At 33.6% G+C, this 14,878-nt stretch overlaps 1 protein-coding gene across 1 annotated transcript in view; it reads right to left on the bottom strand.

The window, feature by feature from the left end:
- INTS8 (integrator complex subunit 8) overlaps positions 1–14,878 on the bottom strand; it is a 65,507-nt gene that overhangs the window by 556 nt on the left and 50,073 nt on the right. The window contains exons 19-26 of the mRNA XM_051970866.1: positions 13,963–14,019; positions 13,825–13,886; positions 12,470–12,588; positions 11,417–11,520; positions 10,325–10,375; positions 8,869–8,942; positions 8,718–8,782; positions 8,360–8,403 (exon numbers count right to left, since the gene is read on the bottom strand). Coding sequence (XP_051826826.1) covers positions 8,360–8,403; positions 8,718–8,782; positions 8,869–8,942; positions 10,325–10,375; positions 11,417–11,520; positions 12,470–12,588; positions 13,825–13,886; positions 13,963–14,019 — 576 coding nt within the window. The remainder of the gene's footprint in view (positions 1–8,359; positions 8,404–8,717; positions 8,783–8,868; positions 8,943–10,324; positions 10,376–11,416; positions 11,521–12,469; positions 12,589–13,824; positions 13,887–13,962; positions 14,020–14,878) is intronic.

The raw sequence follows: 14,878 nt of genomic DNA, 5'->3' as shown, positions 1-14,878 counted from the left end.
AATCTAATTAGCTAATTTATGCTTAGCATTTTCTCCAAAATAAAATAGCTAATTAATCTGTCCTAGGGCCTGAAGTCAGTACACTTTAATGTAGCCCATATCATGTGTATCATGCTAAGGGCTTGGGACACAAAACAAGTTACTGCTCTCAAAGAGCTTTACCATCTAATCAGGAAAGCCAACAAATAATATATACAAGCTATATACAGGATAAATGAGGATAATTAACAAAGGGAGACACTAGAATAAGTGAAATAAGGCTTTTGTTTCCTATAAAAGATGAGATTTTAGTTAGGACTTGAAGATAATCAGGGAAACCAACAGGCAGAAGTGAGAAGAGAGGTTTCTAGATATGGAAGTCAGCCAGAGAAAATGCCTGGAGCAGAAAGATAGTGTGTCTAGCTTGTGGAAAAATAAGGCCAGCATCACTAGACAGAGTAGTGTGTGTGGAGGAGAATGGTATAAGAAGATTAGAAAGATAGGAGAGGGGCAAGGTCATGAAGGATTCTGAATACTATTTTGTCTGTAATTCTGGAGTGATGGGAAGCCTCTGTGGTTTATTGAGCAAGGGGAAATGACATAGTTGGATCTGAATTTTAGAAAAAATCATTTTGGTGACTGAATAGAGTATGGAAAGGAACAGGCAAAGACTTGAGACAGGTTGATCCTTCAGTAGTCTGTTGTGATAATCCATACATAAAGGGATGAAGACCTGCACTTGAGTAGTGACAGTATCAAGGGAGAGAAGGAAGCATATCTGAGAGATGTTGCAGGCTTTCTCAACAGTCTGGATCCGGGGGAAGGAGGTGGTATGAGAATGAGCAAGTCAAGATGACTCCTAGGTTTTTGAGCCTGAAGGAATGGGAAGATGGTATTGCCTTCTATAGCAACAACACACAGGGGACACAAAACAGGGGACAATTTAGAGGAAAAGAGAATGAGTTTAGTTTTGGCCATTTGATGAGTTTAAAATGCTTACTGGATACCAAATTAAGAGACATCTGAAAAATAACTGGAGAAAAGACTGGGAGTTGGTAGTAGATTTAATAATCAATATAGACATGGTTAATTAAATTCATAGGAGCAGATAAGAGTAGCAAGTGAAATAATACAAATGGAGAAGAGGGCCCAAGACAGACCCTGTGGGACACACACCTATGGTTAGAGAGGATCCAGCACAAAAGATTGAGAAGGTGCTGCCTAAAAGAAGTGATAGGAAGAGAAACAGGAGAAGCAGCAGTGTCCTGAAACCCTAGAGAGGAGAGAGGATCAAAGAGGAAGTGACCAATTAATGTCAAAGGCAGGGAGGGTCAAGGAGAACAAGGACTGAGAAAAGGCCACTGGATTTGGCAACTACAACTAAGAAATCACTTTGGATAACTTTGGAAAATGCAGTTTCATTGGAATAATCAGGCCGGAAGTTAGATTATAAGGAGTTAAAAAAAGAAAAGAGAAGTGGAGGCATCGACAGAATACAGCCTTTTTTTTTTTTTTTTTTTTTTTTTGTTGGAAGAATTTACCTACAAAGGGCAGAAGAGAAAAAATGATATAGGTAATGGGAGTAGAACAAATATGCAAGTTTTCAGGATGAGAGGTGAGCAAATTTGTAAGCAGAGATAATGATCTAGAGGACAGGGAAAAACTGAAAGTAAGTGGTAAAGTGGAGAAGATGGAAATCATGGCAAATGGCCTTTATTTTCTCTGTCATCACTTGGGTATGTTCTGCCACTATCTTCTTCAATTGCCTCACATGAACTGGTCTTACTCCTTATCCAGGCGAATCCTCTATTTATTCATACAATCCCCATTCACTCCTATCTCCCTTCAATAGATCTCCCACAATTATCTCTATATTTTCAGTCTTTCCCTGTCTAGCTATTGATGGAAATAATCTAAAGTTTGGGTTTAGCAGGGCATAATCACTAATATAAGGGGGCTAGCAATTCAAGAGAGGATGGTGTGGAGAAGGTGGTTCACCAAGGGTCAAGATGGGAAAAGAAGAGGTGTCATTAGTGTCTCTAATGCAGGGAAAATGGTCAAAGAGAGAAATGAGAGGTCAAGGAACTGGACATTACAGTATTACAGAAGAATAGGGTTTTATTAGGGAAGGCAGAGGGAGATGTGAAAATTCAATGGATTATGACTGGAAAACTGAAATTCAGAATTTTGGAATTTGGAGGTAATTTTACAATTATGGATGATGTGAAGATCAAGGATATGATCATCTTCCAACTGGTTGTTGGAGGTGAATGGACTCCAGCAAAATACTACCCAGTATCTGAGGGGGCCCCAGCAAGGAGAAAACTGACCCTGTGCTAATCTCCATTACTGTGTCCTGGTAACCAGCTTGGCAACCCTATGGTATCACCAAATTTTGGCCTCTCCCTACAGGCCACTTTATTTCACTCCCAGCTTCTGGATATTACCTGGTCTCAAAAATTTCAGCATCGTCTCCTGTTTTGTCCTGTTTAGGGACAAACCTCCCCTCTCACTTTCTGAAAGATTTCTAGCAAATCAAAGTATAGGGAATGATGTGAATCCTGAAATTAGTTTACCCTCCCCCCTTTTCAAAAAATGCAAAAATACTCATCCTGGAAACTTAGTTTGGGAAACTATTACCATAGTTAAAGCAATCAAAGAAGCCCAGAGTGCTTTGATTAACTTCTTTAAGATACCTATGATGGGAACCTAGGCTTTCCCAGACTGCTTTTGTCAGTATCTTTAAGGCAGTCTCAACATTTCAATATGCATCCTTGTTCTTGCCTTTATTTCCCCTCTTCCTCTGAGAACTCTCCAACATTATAGTTCCCTTATAAAAGATGAGTTTGGGGGGATGATTTTTGCTAAGTCCTTTTCAGAAGTAAGCCTGCTAAGAGGTACTCTCTCCCTCATGCTATCTTCCTTTAAAGGAATCTTTCTCCTTACTACAGCTAACTCTAGTTAGTTTGCTAAGTTACTCTATGGATTTAACATTCCAATAAATGGCATACTTATACCTCATAGCACATTCCTTTAATGGCTTCTTCCAAACCTCTTTATGTGATAACCCTATTGCTCTCTCATATCTATTTCACATTCCAGGAGTGGTGCCTTTTTTACCTCTTCATTTTGCCTGTAACCTCCTTTCCTGAATAAATGTACCTTTTGGCGAAGAGAAGAAAAAAAAAAACTATCTCTGATGTAACACCTTGGCTTGAACCTGTCTTTTATTCCGATTAGTCAACATCAGAGGCTGGATTCAGTCTTAGGTTTTTCTAATTCCAGATCAATGCTATCCATTGAGCCATTGGCTGCATGACTAAAGATAGGCTACTATCTATTCAATGTAGTGACTGTTGCATTAAACTTTTCTGAGAAAACTAGGTAGTGCAGTGGATAGAGTGCAAGACCTGAAGAAAGACAGACCTGAATTCAAATCTAGCCTCAGAAACTTACTAGCTGTGTGAGTATAGGCAAGTCACTTAACTCTACTTGCCTCAGTTTACTCATCTGTAAAAAAGGAAATGGCAAACCACTCCAGAATCTTTGTCAAGAAAACCCCAAATGGAGACATGAGAGTTAGACACAACTGAAATGACTTAACAACAAATTTCTAAGAAATGATGATAGCCAAAGCTACCCCATATTGTAGAAATGACAACTTTTGAAAACATATCCAGTTGAAACTGCCATCTATGTTTTCATCTCCTCTTTATACTCATAAAGTTACCACCTTAGTTCAGTCTCTCACTGATTGTCACTGGATTATTCTAAAGACAATTCATCTCTTTCTGTTTCAAATCTATCAACTTACTTACTGCTGACAAAATAGTATTTCCTTAAGTAGAGTTTGGACTACAGGACTACCTTATTCAATCAACTCCAGTGGCTTAATTGCCTTTAGGATAAAACAAACCTTTCTGCTCAGCTTTTACCCTAAATTAACTTGACCTAAATTATCTTTTCAGCCTCATTAGACTAATCCCTTTCCCTACTCTGAAATCCCACCAAATTGATCCACAATTATCCCTTCCACATAATGACTTTCTCCATCAAAATTTTGATATATCACGAATTGGCATAAGATATTAAATTTTAGGGGAGTTCTGTTCAACTTGCAGATAACATGCAAAGGCTAGGAAATGACACAGAACTTGCAATCAAATATTTAACCCAAATTTTACAATAAGATGATAGAAATACCCCATAAAAGAAAAAGAAAAAAAAAAAAAACAACAACAACACAGACTTCTTCTCTGGTATGAAGGGATATAAAATCCTTTGGCTTTTAAAGATTTTCATGATCTGGCACTTTTCCTACTTTTCTACTCTTCTCTCACCTTACTACTCTTCATATGCTTACATATTTTATGCAAATTTTGCAGATTACAGAGACCTCCCTTGATATGAAAGGGATAACTATTTGTCAATCTCCATCTTCTGGTTCTGTGTCACATCCTATGTGCAGAAGTCACTCTTTCACTTATATCTAACAGAACTCTTCTTTTCCTTTATGGTACAGCTCAAACTTTAAATTTTACATAAGATCTAACTAGATTTCCCTAAATGCTAGTGCCTTTCCTGTCAATTTACATGTATTTAACCACTGGCTTACATTTTTTTATTCATCTTTTATTTATGCTGTACATATTTATTTAGTACTTGTCTTCCTTATCAGTAAGCTTCTTTAGAGTTAACAAGGAAGAAATTATCCTTTTGGTAAGAGAAAGGAGGAAGAGGTCATTACCAAACAAGAAATAGAGAAGATCATAAAAGATGAAAGTGACAGTTATGACTACATAATTTGTTAATAAGCACTTATTATGGGGCAAAAAATTATGCTAAATACTATTCCCCTCCCCACCAAAGTTTGCTGTTGTGAAGCAGATCAGACGACATCTAAACAACAATATTCATATTAAATACAGAAACAACCATGTTCACATTAAATAAACTTAGGACAGTCATTGAAGAAAGACACAAATATAAAGGAAGACCTAAAAGGCTTCCTGTAGAAGGTAAGATTTTAGCTGAGATTTGGAAGAATATAAGGAGAAAGAACATATCAGAATGAGGGACAGTCAATGAAGGTATCAATAGTTGGGAAATAGGATGCTGAATCAAAGAAATAGCCAGGAGGCCAGTGTCACTGAATCTCAGAGTATGTAAAGAATAGTAAGGTGTGAAAAGACTAGAAAAATAGGAAGGGGGTAGGTCATGAAAAGTTTTAAAAGCTAAATAGAGGATTTTACATTTGATCTTAAAGGTAAGAAGGAGCCAGTGTAGTTCATTGAATGGGTATGTGTGTATATGTGTGATTTTTAGACTTGTATTTTAGGAAAATAGAACTGACAGCTGAGTGGAGGAAAAATAGAAGTGAGGAAAAGACTTTGCGTAAGAAGGTCAAACAGTAGGTTCCTGAAATTTCCTTTGCATGTGGTCATGAGAACCTGACCCCAGAACTGTGGCTGTATCAGAGGCAAAAAGTGACTAATGTTACAAAAGTAAAATAGGACTTAACAATAGATTAGCTATTAGAGAATAAGGGATACAGAAGTCTTGAAGAATGAGAAACCACAGATGACACTTTGGCTTTAAGTCTGAGTGACTGAGAGGAGAGTGGTACCATCAAAAGCAATAGGAGAAGTTAGGGAGAAAGAAAGGTTTAGGAAAAAAGATGAGTTCTGTTTTAACATACTGAGTTTAAGATGTCTATGGGACATCTAGTTTTAGATGTTTAATAGGTAGCTGAATGTCAGGAGAAAGGTTAAGGTTGAAGAAGAAAATCTAAGAATTATCAGCAGAGAGATAATCAGTTCCAAGGGAATTGATAAGATCAACAAGGAAAAGAGAATATAGAGAGAAGAGATGCAGGCCAAGAGATCTGAGGGACACCACACCTTTAGTAAGTGAAAACCTATAAAGGGCAGGAACTCTGTATGATTGATGTAATCCCACAACAAGGTGTTAACTCAGTGGAATTGATAAGACAATGGTTATCTAGTTTAGCATGTGAGTTCTCTAGTTAAGTGTGATTGATTTAATTTTACAATAATGGTTCCCTAGTGATATAATGATTGGTTTATACTCAGTATATTGTAATGATGTAATTGTAATAGAGTATATAAACTAAGGACCAAGTCAGCCACAGACATTCTATCTTGGACCAGGCTCTGGGGGCTCTCCTCCCCCATTGTATTTCCTCCAATGAAAGCAAGACCCATTCAGGAGAGCCTCCAGAAAGCTGGCTGGGCCCCAGGCAAGGAGACAGACTGTGAAGGAGATAATAAAAACTTTTGGACTTCATCCCTGGCTATTCTTGTGGTGATTATTCTGCTGAAAACAAAGCTGGTCTGAGACCTCCAGAAAGCTAACCAAAACATTAAAAAACCTGAATAAACATCCAGCACAGGAAATTAAGAAAGATCAATGAAATAGGTAGGAGAAATAGGCCTAGTAATTGCACTGATAGTGGAGCTGTAAATTGGTCCAGCTACTCTTGAAAGCAATGTTTAACTATGCCCAAAGTTAACAAACTATATTTATCCAATATCACTACTGGATCTATACCTAAAAATATTCAAAGAAAAAAGAAAAACTCCTACAACAGAAAACTATTTATACTCAGATCCTTTTGTAGAGTCAAAGAGCTAAAAAAGCAAAAAAAAAAAAATAGCTATCAATTGGAGAATGAAAACAAATTATGATAAGTAAATATAATGGGATATTACTGTATTTAAGAAATGATAAAAAATGATTTCAGAGAAATCTGGAAAAACTTCTATAAAATGAGTTTCTAGAAGTATGTGTTAAAAACCATAGCACTGTAAAAATGAACACTTATGAAAGACTTAAAAAAATTCTGATTAACACAATCATTGACCATGATCCTAGAGAGCCCATGATGAAGATTTTTTACCTAACTCCTGACAGAAATGCAGTCTCAGAATCATATTTTTGAACATGGTCAGAGTAGGAATTTGTTTTGCTTAAGAATCCATTTGCAAAATAGTTATTTTAATTTTTCTCCCTATGGTTTAAGAAAAAAAATGCTTGATAATTGAAAAAAGTAAAATTTACACCATCTCCCCTGCATTCAAAAAGAAAACTTGATGCTTATAGGGATCATGTACTTGTATTTCCAATACTTCTATCCCTAGCACTTAGTACTGGACCAGGCACACAGTTGGCATTTACTAATACTTGACTGAGCTTTATACTTCTCCTAATTCTGTAATTTAGGTCTTTTTTAATCTACCAATAAACTGCACAAACTTGACAATCCAGTGAATATTCCTTCTATATCTTTGTCTTAGGATAATTTCATTTTTAACAAAACACAAATGGATCTCCAGATTTACTGTCTTAAATGTCTTTATATTTTGTGAAATAAAATTCATCCTATGGATGCTTCTGAAAGTCTAAAAGCCTTTGGTCTCTCTTGATCTTAGTCATAATTCCCAATGTAGTTTCCATCGTTATCCTTTGGACTCATTATTGCCTTGAAGTCTACAAACATCAAATTATGCTGAAAACACTGGAGAATTTTTTCTAGGTTCTTCATAGGATTTCTCTCTAAATTTAGCCTGTATAAAAAAGGTTAAAGTGTAACTACCTCTATGATAGTCTGTTTGATTATACACACTATAAGCAATAGAGGGTAAAGTGTCCAAGCCTCCCTTGAAATGATGTTTATTTCTCTTCCTTCAGTATTAATGAAAACTCATACTATTTATTTGTCCCCTTTGAGAAGTCAGGTGTATTTTTCTCCCTGAGGCAATTGGGGTTAAGTGACTTGTTCAGGGTCACAAAGCTAGGAAGTGTTAAGTGTCTGGGATCCGATTTGAACTCAGATCCTTCTGAATTCAGGACTGATATTCTAACCACTATGTCACCTACCTGCCCCTGATGTATTTTTTTAATGTGGTACAATGATGAAATTAGAACTGTTTGAATTTGTCTCTGATTTCTTTATCACTATGAGGATAATAGCTATTTCAAAGAGGTGCTTTTAGGCTTCAAACAAAATATTTTCAAAAAGTGATTTGCAAATAAAGTGCTATATTAATTTTGATTATTGTTATATTGTTGCTCTATTTTTACTTACACTGAGGAGGTCATGATACATATGGAAATAATTAAATCTAATAAAATTACACTAATAAAATTACACTAACATAATAGCTTTTGTTTTTATTTAAAGAGGAAAATTACCCACGGAAACAAAAATGTGTATTTTTTTGGTTACAAGATGAATGTTAAAAACCAAATTCTGTCAATCTATGTCACATAAAACGGTAATGCTTGAACTAAAATATATATTTTACTTTCAATACTATGTACAGAGAAGTATACCACTGATCAAAAGAAACAAGCTTACCACAATTTGCCTTTTATCGGTTTCTCCTCTTTTATGATGTAGATCTAAATAGATTAGTTAAGAATAACAGAAGCCTTAAACATTATCAAATCAAGTCCATAGAGAAAAAGCATTAAGAAATTTTCAAATAAGTTTTGCGTGATTTGACATATATAATGAATATCACATTTCTTGACTTTCCAATGGTAAAAGAGGGGTGAGAGAGGGAAAAAATTTGGAATTAAAAAAAAAGAATGTCAAAAAGAAATTCTGTATTCAATTCTCATTTTTAGTTTTTCTTTGGAAAGCACATAGCGGCTTTAAATGCTTTCTTTCTTACAAAAATAAATTTTCATTAAACAACATGACAAAAGGATACATGTCAAGTATTCCAAAATGGTAACATCCCATATATAATCATAGTAGGAATCCATGGCATCATAACTAAAAGAAAAAATAAGCAATTTAAGTGACTTTAATTATTAAGCTCACAAATTTCAACTTCATTTTATTTTTAAAATGATACCCACCTATTTTGTTCCTGGAGTGACTTAAATGCTGTTTTATAGTCAACTTCTCTAAGGAATTGACATAAAATTGCTACCTACAAAGAGATGAAATTTTTTTTTAAAGTTCAGCATTCAGTATTAACAATTTGTAACACTCAATCATTCTTACATTTCTCAGGTTATTGTTAGTTTATACTGTTTCAGGAAATACTTAGTATTCAAATAGGCCTTGAAAAAAAGAAGTTTAACTAAATTAGATAACCACAATGTAACTGGATAGTGAGTTGATTGAAATATCATAATCTGTTACTCCAAATCTAGCTCATATGTAATCTGTGTGTGACCTTTAAACTGTGTTTTTTTCCAAAGGATTTCTCTCTAAATTTAGCCTGTATACTTTCTTTAAAAAAAAAAAATCTCATTTAACTAAGCTCTGTCAAATTAATTTATCCTAAAATAACAAAACACTCCACTCATTTTCCCTTTCTCTTTTTTCCTTTAAACCCAAATGTCCACAGAAGGAGATAAAACACTGGAGCTGGAGTCTGGAAGTCATGAGTTCAAATGCAATGTCACACACTAATGCTGTATGACCTTGGTCAAATCATTCTGTTTACCTCAGTTTCCTAATCTCTAACATGGACATAATTATAGCACCCACCTCCAAGTATTATTGTTAAGATAAAATAAGATAATATTTGTAAAGCTGTTTGCAAACCTGAAAACAGTATGTAAATTTTAAATTACATACACATATATAAAGTTATTATTAAAGGCAAGTTTTTTCTCAAATTTTGGTGAGAACATTTCAAAATATTAAAGTGACACCAAAGTCAATGAAATTAAGAACTACTAAGGAAATGAGCAAATATATGCCCCAAGTAGAATGCTTAATAGGGTAAGATCAATTCTATTTCAAAATATCAGAAAATATATAACAGAAGGCAATGTCAGGTGGTGAGGTTAAAAAGAAACAAAACAACTGTTCCTGCCTTTTATGAGTTTAAAATTTAGTAGAAGAGATAAGAAAGAGATACAACTTATAAGCTTAAATGTGGTAAGATCAGTTCAGGAAGTTAGCAGGAGAAATTCAAGAGATAGATTGCTTTTTGCTGGGAGGAAAAATGGGGAAGGTTTCACAGAAAAAGCTGGGCTTTGAAAAATGGAAAAGATTTCAACAGGCAGAAAATTAGGTAGGACACTCAATGGTAAATTAAAATGGTAGTTCAATTACCAAACAGATCTATTCCAGTCTGTAATTTCAGGTTACATTTTAAGGTTAATCTTTTTTCTAATCTGTAAAAATTTTTATTCTTATTCAAATTCTTCAAAGTCCTAAAATTATCTAGTCACAGAAAAAGCAATACTATAAGCTAACTGTAATTTTGATAAACGCAAAACCCACTCAAGATACTTACTATCTTCCATTTTAATATGCAATAAATATATACGATTTTAACAATAGTAATATACTGACCTGTGTATGGCAATTTAGAGAGGAACAACATTTTATCATACGTTTTATGACCTACAGAGAGAAGTAATATGATTATTTTAAAGAAACTATTTTTTAAAAAGAAGAAATAGTGAGGAAACAAAATACTTAACATACACCTGAATTTTGATGTGCCAACTGGAATATCACTAAGGAAGGCTATAACTTAATTCAAAAACTTAGGGAGGAAAGAATAGCACTGTACATTAAAAAGACATACTCACGTATGTACTATTAGAAGCTAGATGCCCCAATGAATAGAACATTGAGTCCGGAGTTCGAAATACCAGAGCATAAATCCAGTAGCAAACATATACTAATTTTGTAATTCACTTAACCTCTATTTGTCTCAGTTTCCTCATTAAAATGGGGATATTAACAACAACTACTTGTTGAGGATCAAATGAGGCAATAATTGTAAAGCACTTAGCACAGTGCTGGGCATACACAGTCAACATCATGTAAATGTTAGTTGCTGTCCAAAAAATTTCGTAAACAGGGAACCAAGAAGAAATTATTATTATTACTATTATGAAGGACAAGACGTAATTTATGAACAGAATGGTAAGAGGAAATATGGTAAATAGCATACTGGTCAAGAGCCATAGAAACAGAAATGGTAACCATATCATCACAATACACTACAATAACCTGGAGAGAAAAATGCTAAGTAGTTTAGAAAACAAATCACAAGTCTGGCACAAAGGCATGTTACAATGGTAATGTAGGGAGGAATGGAAAGATGGAAAGATTTTAATTCTCTGAACATCTGCTAGGTCTCTCTTTGACAAAAAAGCAGAGTAACTAATATTTTCTTAAGGCTCAATTTCATTTTTCAAAAGTTGAAAGAACCAAAATGGGGAAAAGTATCTGTCTCCCAGGGTTGTTGTGAGGAACAAATGAGATAATATTTGTAAAATGCTTAGCCCAATGCCGAGCACATAGCACTTTATAAAAGCTTACTTCCTTCCCCAACTCAAGAATTCTCTTCATTAACAAGGCACTACTTCTTATAACCTTTTTCTACTTTTTATTTTTCAAGTGCTACATAACTGTTAATATGATAACAGTTACCTGGTCTGTGTAAACATCTGGTGGCACAGCTTTATTAAAAAAATCAGAACACACAGCTCCGGCTTGAAGGTAGTAGTGAAGAGCTGCTGAATACTGGTTTGTGGCTGAAGTGGAAAACATGTAAAGAATTATAACCTCAAAGTCTATGTAGTACAGAATTAGATACAACATAATAGGAAAAAATTATAATTATGCACAAGGTAATTAGAACTGACAAAACTAGCAAGCCCATTATACTAAAACATCACATAAATAGCAAAAGTAGGAATAAAACAAATCTAATACAAATACCTTGAGAAAAAAACCCTTAATATTGATTTTGATTTTACCATATGCTAGGTTAGTCAATTAAAAGCTTCGCTGCTCTTTAATTAAGAGGAAAATGGAACCGTCAAAATTCAAGTTTATATTTCTTATCAAGCAATTAATCACTAGGGATTTTGTTTATTTTAAGAAATTTTTTGCAAAATTTCTTGGTAACCAATATACATCCACCCAGAGCAACTTGGGAAATTTAACATATTTGTTCTGAATGTGTATTGGGACCGTGGAAAATATGGGGAGGAAAACAGCTCAATATAGTTCCAAAGTAATTAAGATAAAAAATCTTATTAGATCTATACATAATGAAAATACTAGGCATGTCCCAACTAAGATAAAGCTAAGAAAAGGAGTAATTCAGAATTTTAATAATTTCTGAGGGCATAAATAATTAGGCAACTGTAACACTGAATTTAGTCTATTTGAATTCATTATCTAAGACCATTCAATCTTCTTCTTCCAAAAGGTCTTGATCCAATTTTTAAAGAAAAAAGGAAATAACTTCTGCTATCAAATTAAAATCATCTGAACTAAAAGTTCTAAGTAGAAAAAATTATATAAATCATTAAGTCTTAATCTCTCTTTCCATTTACTTTGAAGGAAAAATCATAATTATAGAAAACACACAGAACTTAGGTTTAATTCATATTTGTTTTAATAAAATATAAATTAATAAAATGAGAGACAATATTTCAACTAAAAAACAAACACCTACAAGTAAATACCACTTACCAAAATAAATATCTGCTTGAATAATTAGCCAGGAATGATTGCTGGAGTTTATAGTTAGTGCATATCGAACTAGCTCTTTCACAGTAACAGCTACAGCTTCAAAATCCACTGATTGAAGGCTAGAAAAATAAGATATCTGACATTACTTTTTAAAAGAAAAAAATCTATTCCAAATAAAAAGCATTAATGAAACATACATAGATACAGATAAATGATAAGTCATCAGAAAAAATATATACAGAAATAATGACCTAGAATCACAATCATAACTGTGTGAAAATCTAAGATAAGCACTTAAAAAGACTTCTTACATTGTACTAAATTAAAAGGTGTGGTTTCTCCACCTAAAAACTTTAAAAGTCTGGGTAAAATATACTAATTCAAGAAACAATTATATTATAAAACACTTAATAAACCTCACCAAAAAAAAAAAATCCAAATGAGTCTAGTAAATGAAAATGCTTTGTCTAAATGCCTGTTTCAATTTGATCAAATTAAGATGAATAAGATTATGATATCAGTTTTGCAAGTGATAATCGAGGACATGCTTGTCTTTGTATTCCCCCTGCAGCTATACCTAGCATATGAGTATTGAATACTTAAATGATGCAAGTTTCATTATCTCAAATGAGATGCAAAAGAACAAGCCTTTATTTACCTAATATGTGCATTCTCTACTACAATAAGCCCTCAGAGTAGTTGGAGATTTACAGTGGTATTCATGGGAACCTGACTCCTAGAACTATGTGGCAACTTACATTTACATGAGTACTTTATAGTTTATCTCAGTACTTTTATTTCTCACTGAATTTCAATTCTGTCACTTCATCAAGATATGACAGTGACACTGTCCAGTATCCAGTCCATGGCTATGCCAACAAAGCACAAGCTGGGAGAGTTTCTAGCAATCTGGAAAAACAAAAGTATGGGCCTGATGACATTCTGTGTACCTATCATACAAGGGCCAAACTAGTTAAATTTGGTAAGACTTATTACAAGAAGGTTGTCCATACCAACTAATGAAAGGTGGTCTGCTAAGGCACACAGAACTACTGTAATCTTCATTGGTAGAGGGGACATAAACAATGATGAAAACACTGATTTTTGAGGAAGGAGGTTATTATTAGTCACTAAGTATTAATATAGTCTCATTTGTTATTCATAATTTGTATTATGATAACTTTTCAGAGAAAACTCAATGTCCCTCAATGTGAAAATTATCCAGCTGACTAGAAAATAATAAATGATTATTTTAGATACTTTTGAGATTGTCCCAGACTTTGGTAAAACAATATTTTATTAGTTCCATTACCAACTAATAATTTTATAAGTATGAAAAATGTGATGTTTCTTACTTGGGAATAGAAGAAGGCCAAATAGAAATGTGCTCAGCTGTAATCTCATTGACAAAGTTCTCCTAAAAATATATTAACAAATTAATTATGTATTTTATCCAAGATTTTAAAAAGGTAAATTGTGAAATAAATACTAACCCGAACATTATGAAGTTTCACAAATAGAGATAATACTGTAGTCAAAACCAATGGTTCCTGGGAGGCAAAAAAATCAAAGAAGAAAAAGAAATTAAAAAATTATACATTGTAATTTATTTCTACCCTTAGAATGATCTTCGCTCCCCCAAAATCAGTACTTATACTTTTAAATTATAGTTCCCAATTGCATGTAAAAACTTTTTAGCAATCATGTTTTAGAATTTTGAGTTCCAAATTCTTTTCCTCCCTTCCCATTACACTCCCCTGCCTATGTCAAGCAATTTGATTTCGATTATATACATAAGGTCATGCAAAACATTCCTATATTAGCCATGTTTCAAAAAAAAAAAAAAAGATAGACAACATAAAACATAAAAACAAAGGAAGTTTTAAAAAGTTTATTTAAATCTACATTCTGAGCCCATCAATTCTCTCTCTGGAGGTGGACAGCCCTTTTCATCATGGATCCTTTGGAATTTTGGAATTATGGTGATCAAAGTAGCTAAGTTATTCATAGCTAATCAACATTACAATACTACTGTTAATATGTACAATGTTCTCTTTATTCTGGTCCCTTTGTTTTACATAATTCACATATGTCTTGCCAACTTTTTCTGAAAGCTTCCTGCTCGTCCTTTCTTATCAAAACAATACTCGGTCATACACATTTTGCTTAACTAATCACCAACTAATATGTCTCTCCTCAGTCTCCAATTCTCTGTCACTATAAAATAGAACTCCTATAAATATTTTTGTACAAATAAATCTATTTACCCTTTCTTTGATCTCTTTGGGGTATAAACCTTATGGTAGTGGTATTTCTGGGTCAAGTAGTATGCAGTTTGATAGCTCTTTTAGCATAGTTCCAAATTGTTCTCCAGAATGGATGGATTAGTTCATGATTCCACAATACATT

Source organism: Antechinus flavipes, chromosome 1, assembly GCF_016432865.1.
Source record: "Antechinus flavipes isolate AdamAnt ecotype Samford, QLD, Australia chromosome 1, AdamAnt_v2, whole genome shotgun sequence".
Taxonomy (NCBI): domain Eukaryota; kingdom Metazoa; phylum Chordata; class Mammalia; order Dasyuromorphia; family Dasyuridae; genus Antechinus; species Antechinus flavipes.
This window is presented reverse-complemented; position numbering and strand designations above follow the sequence as displayed.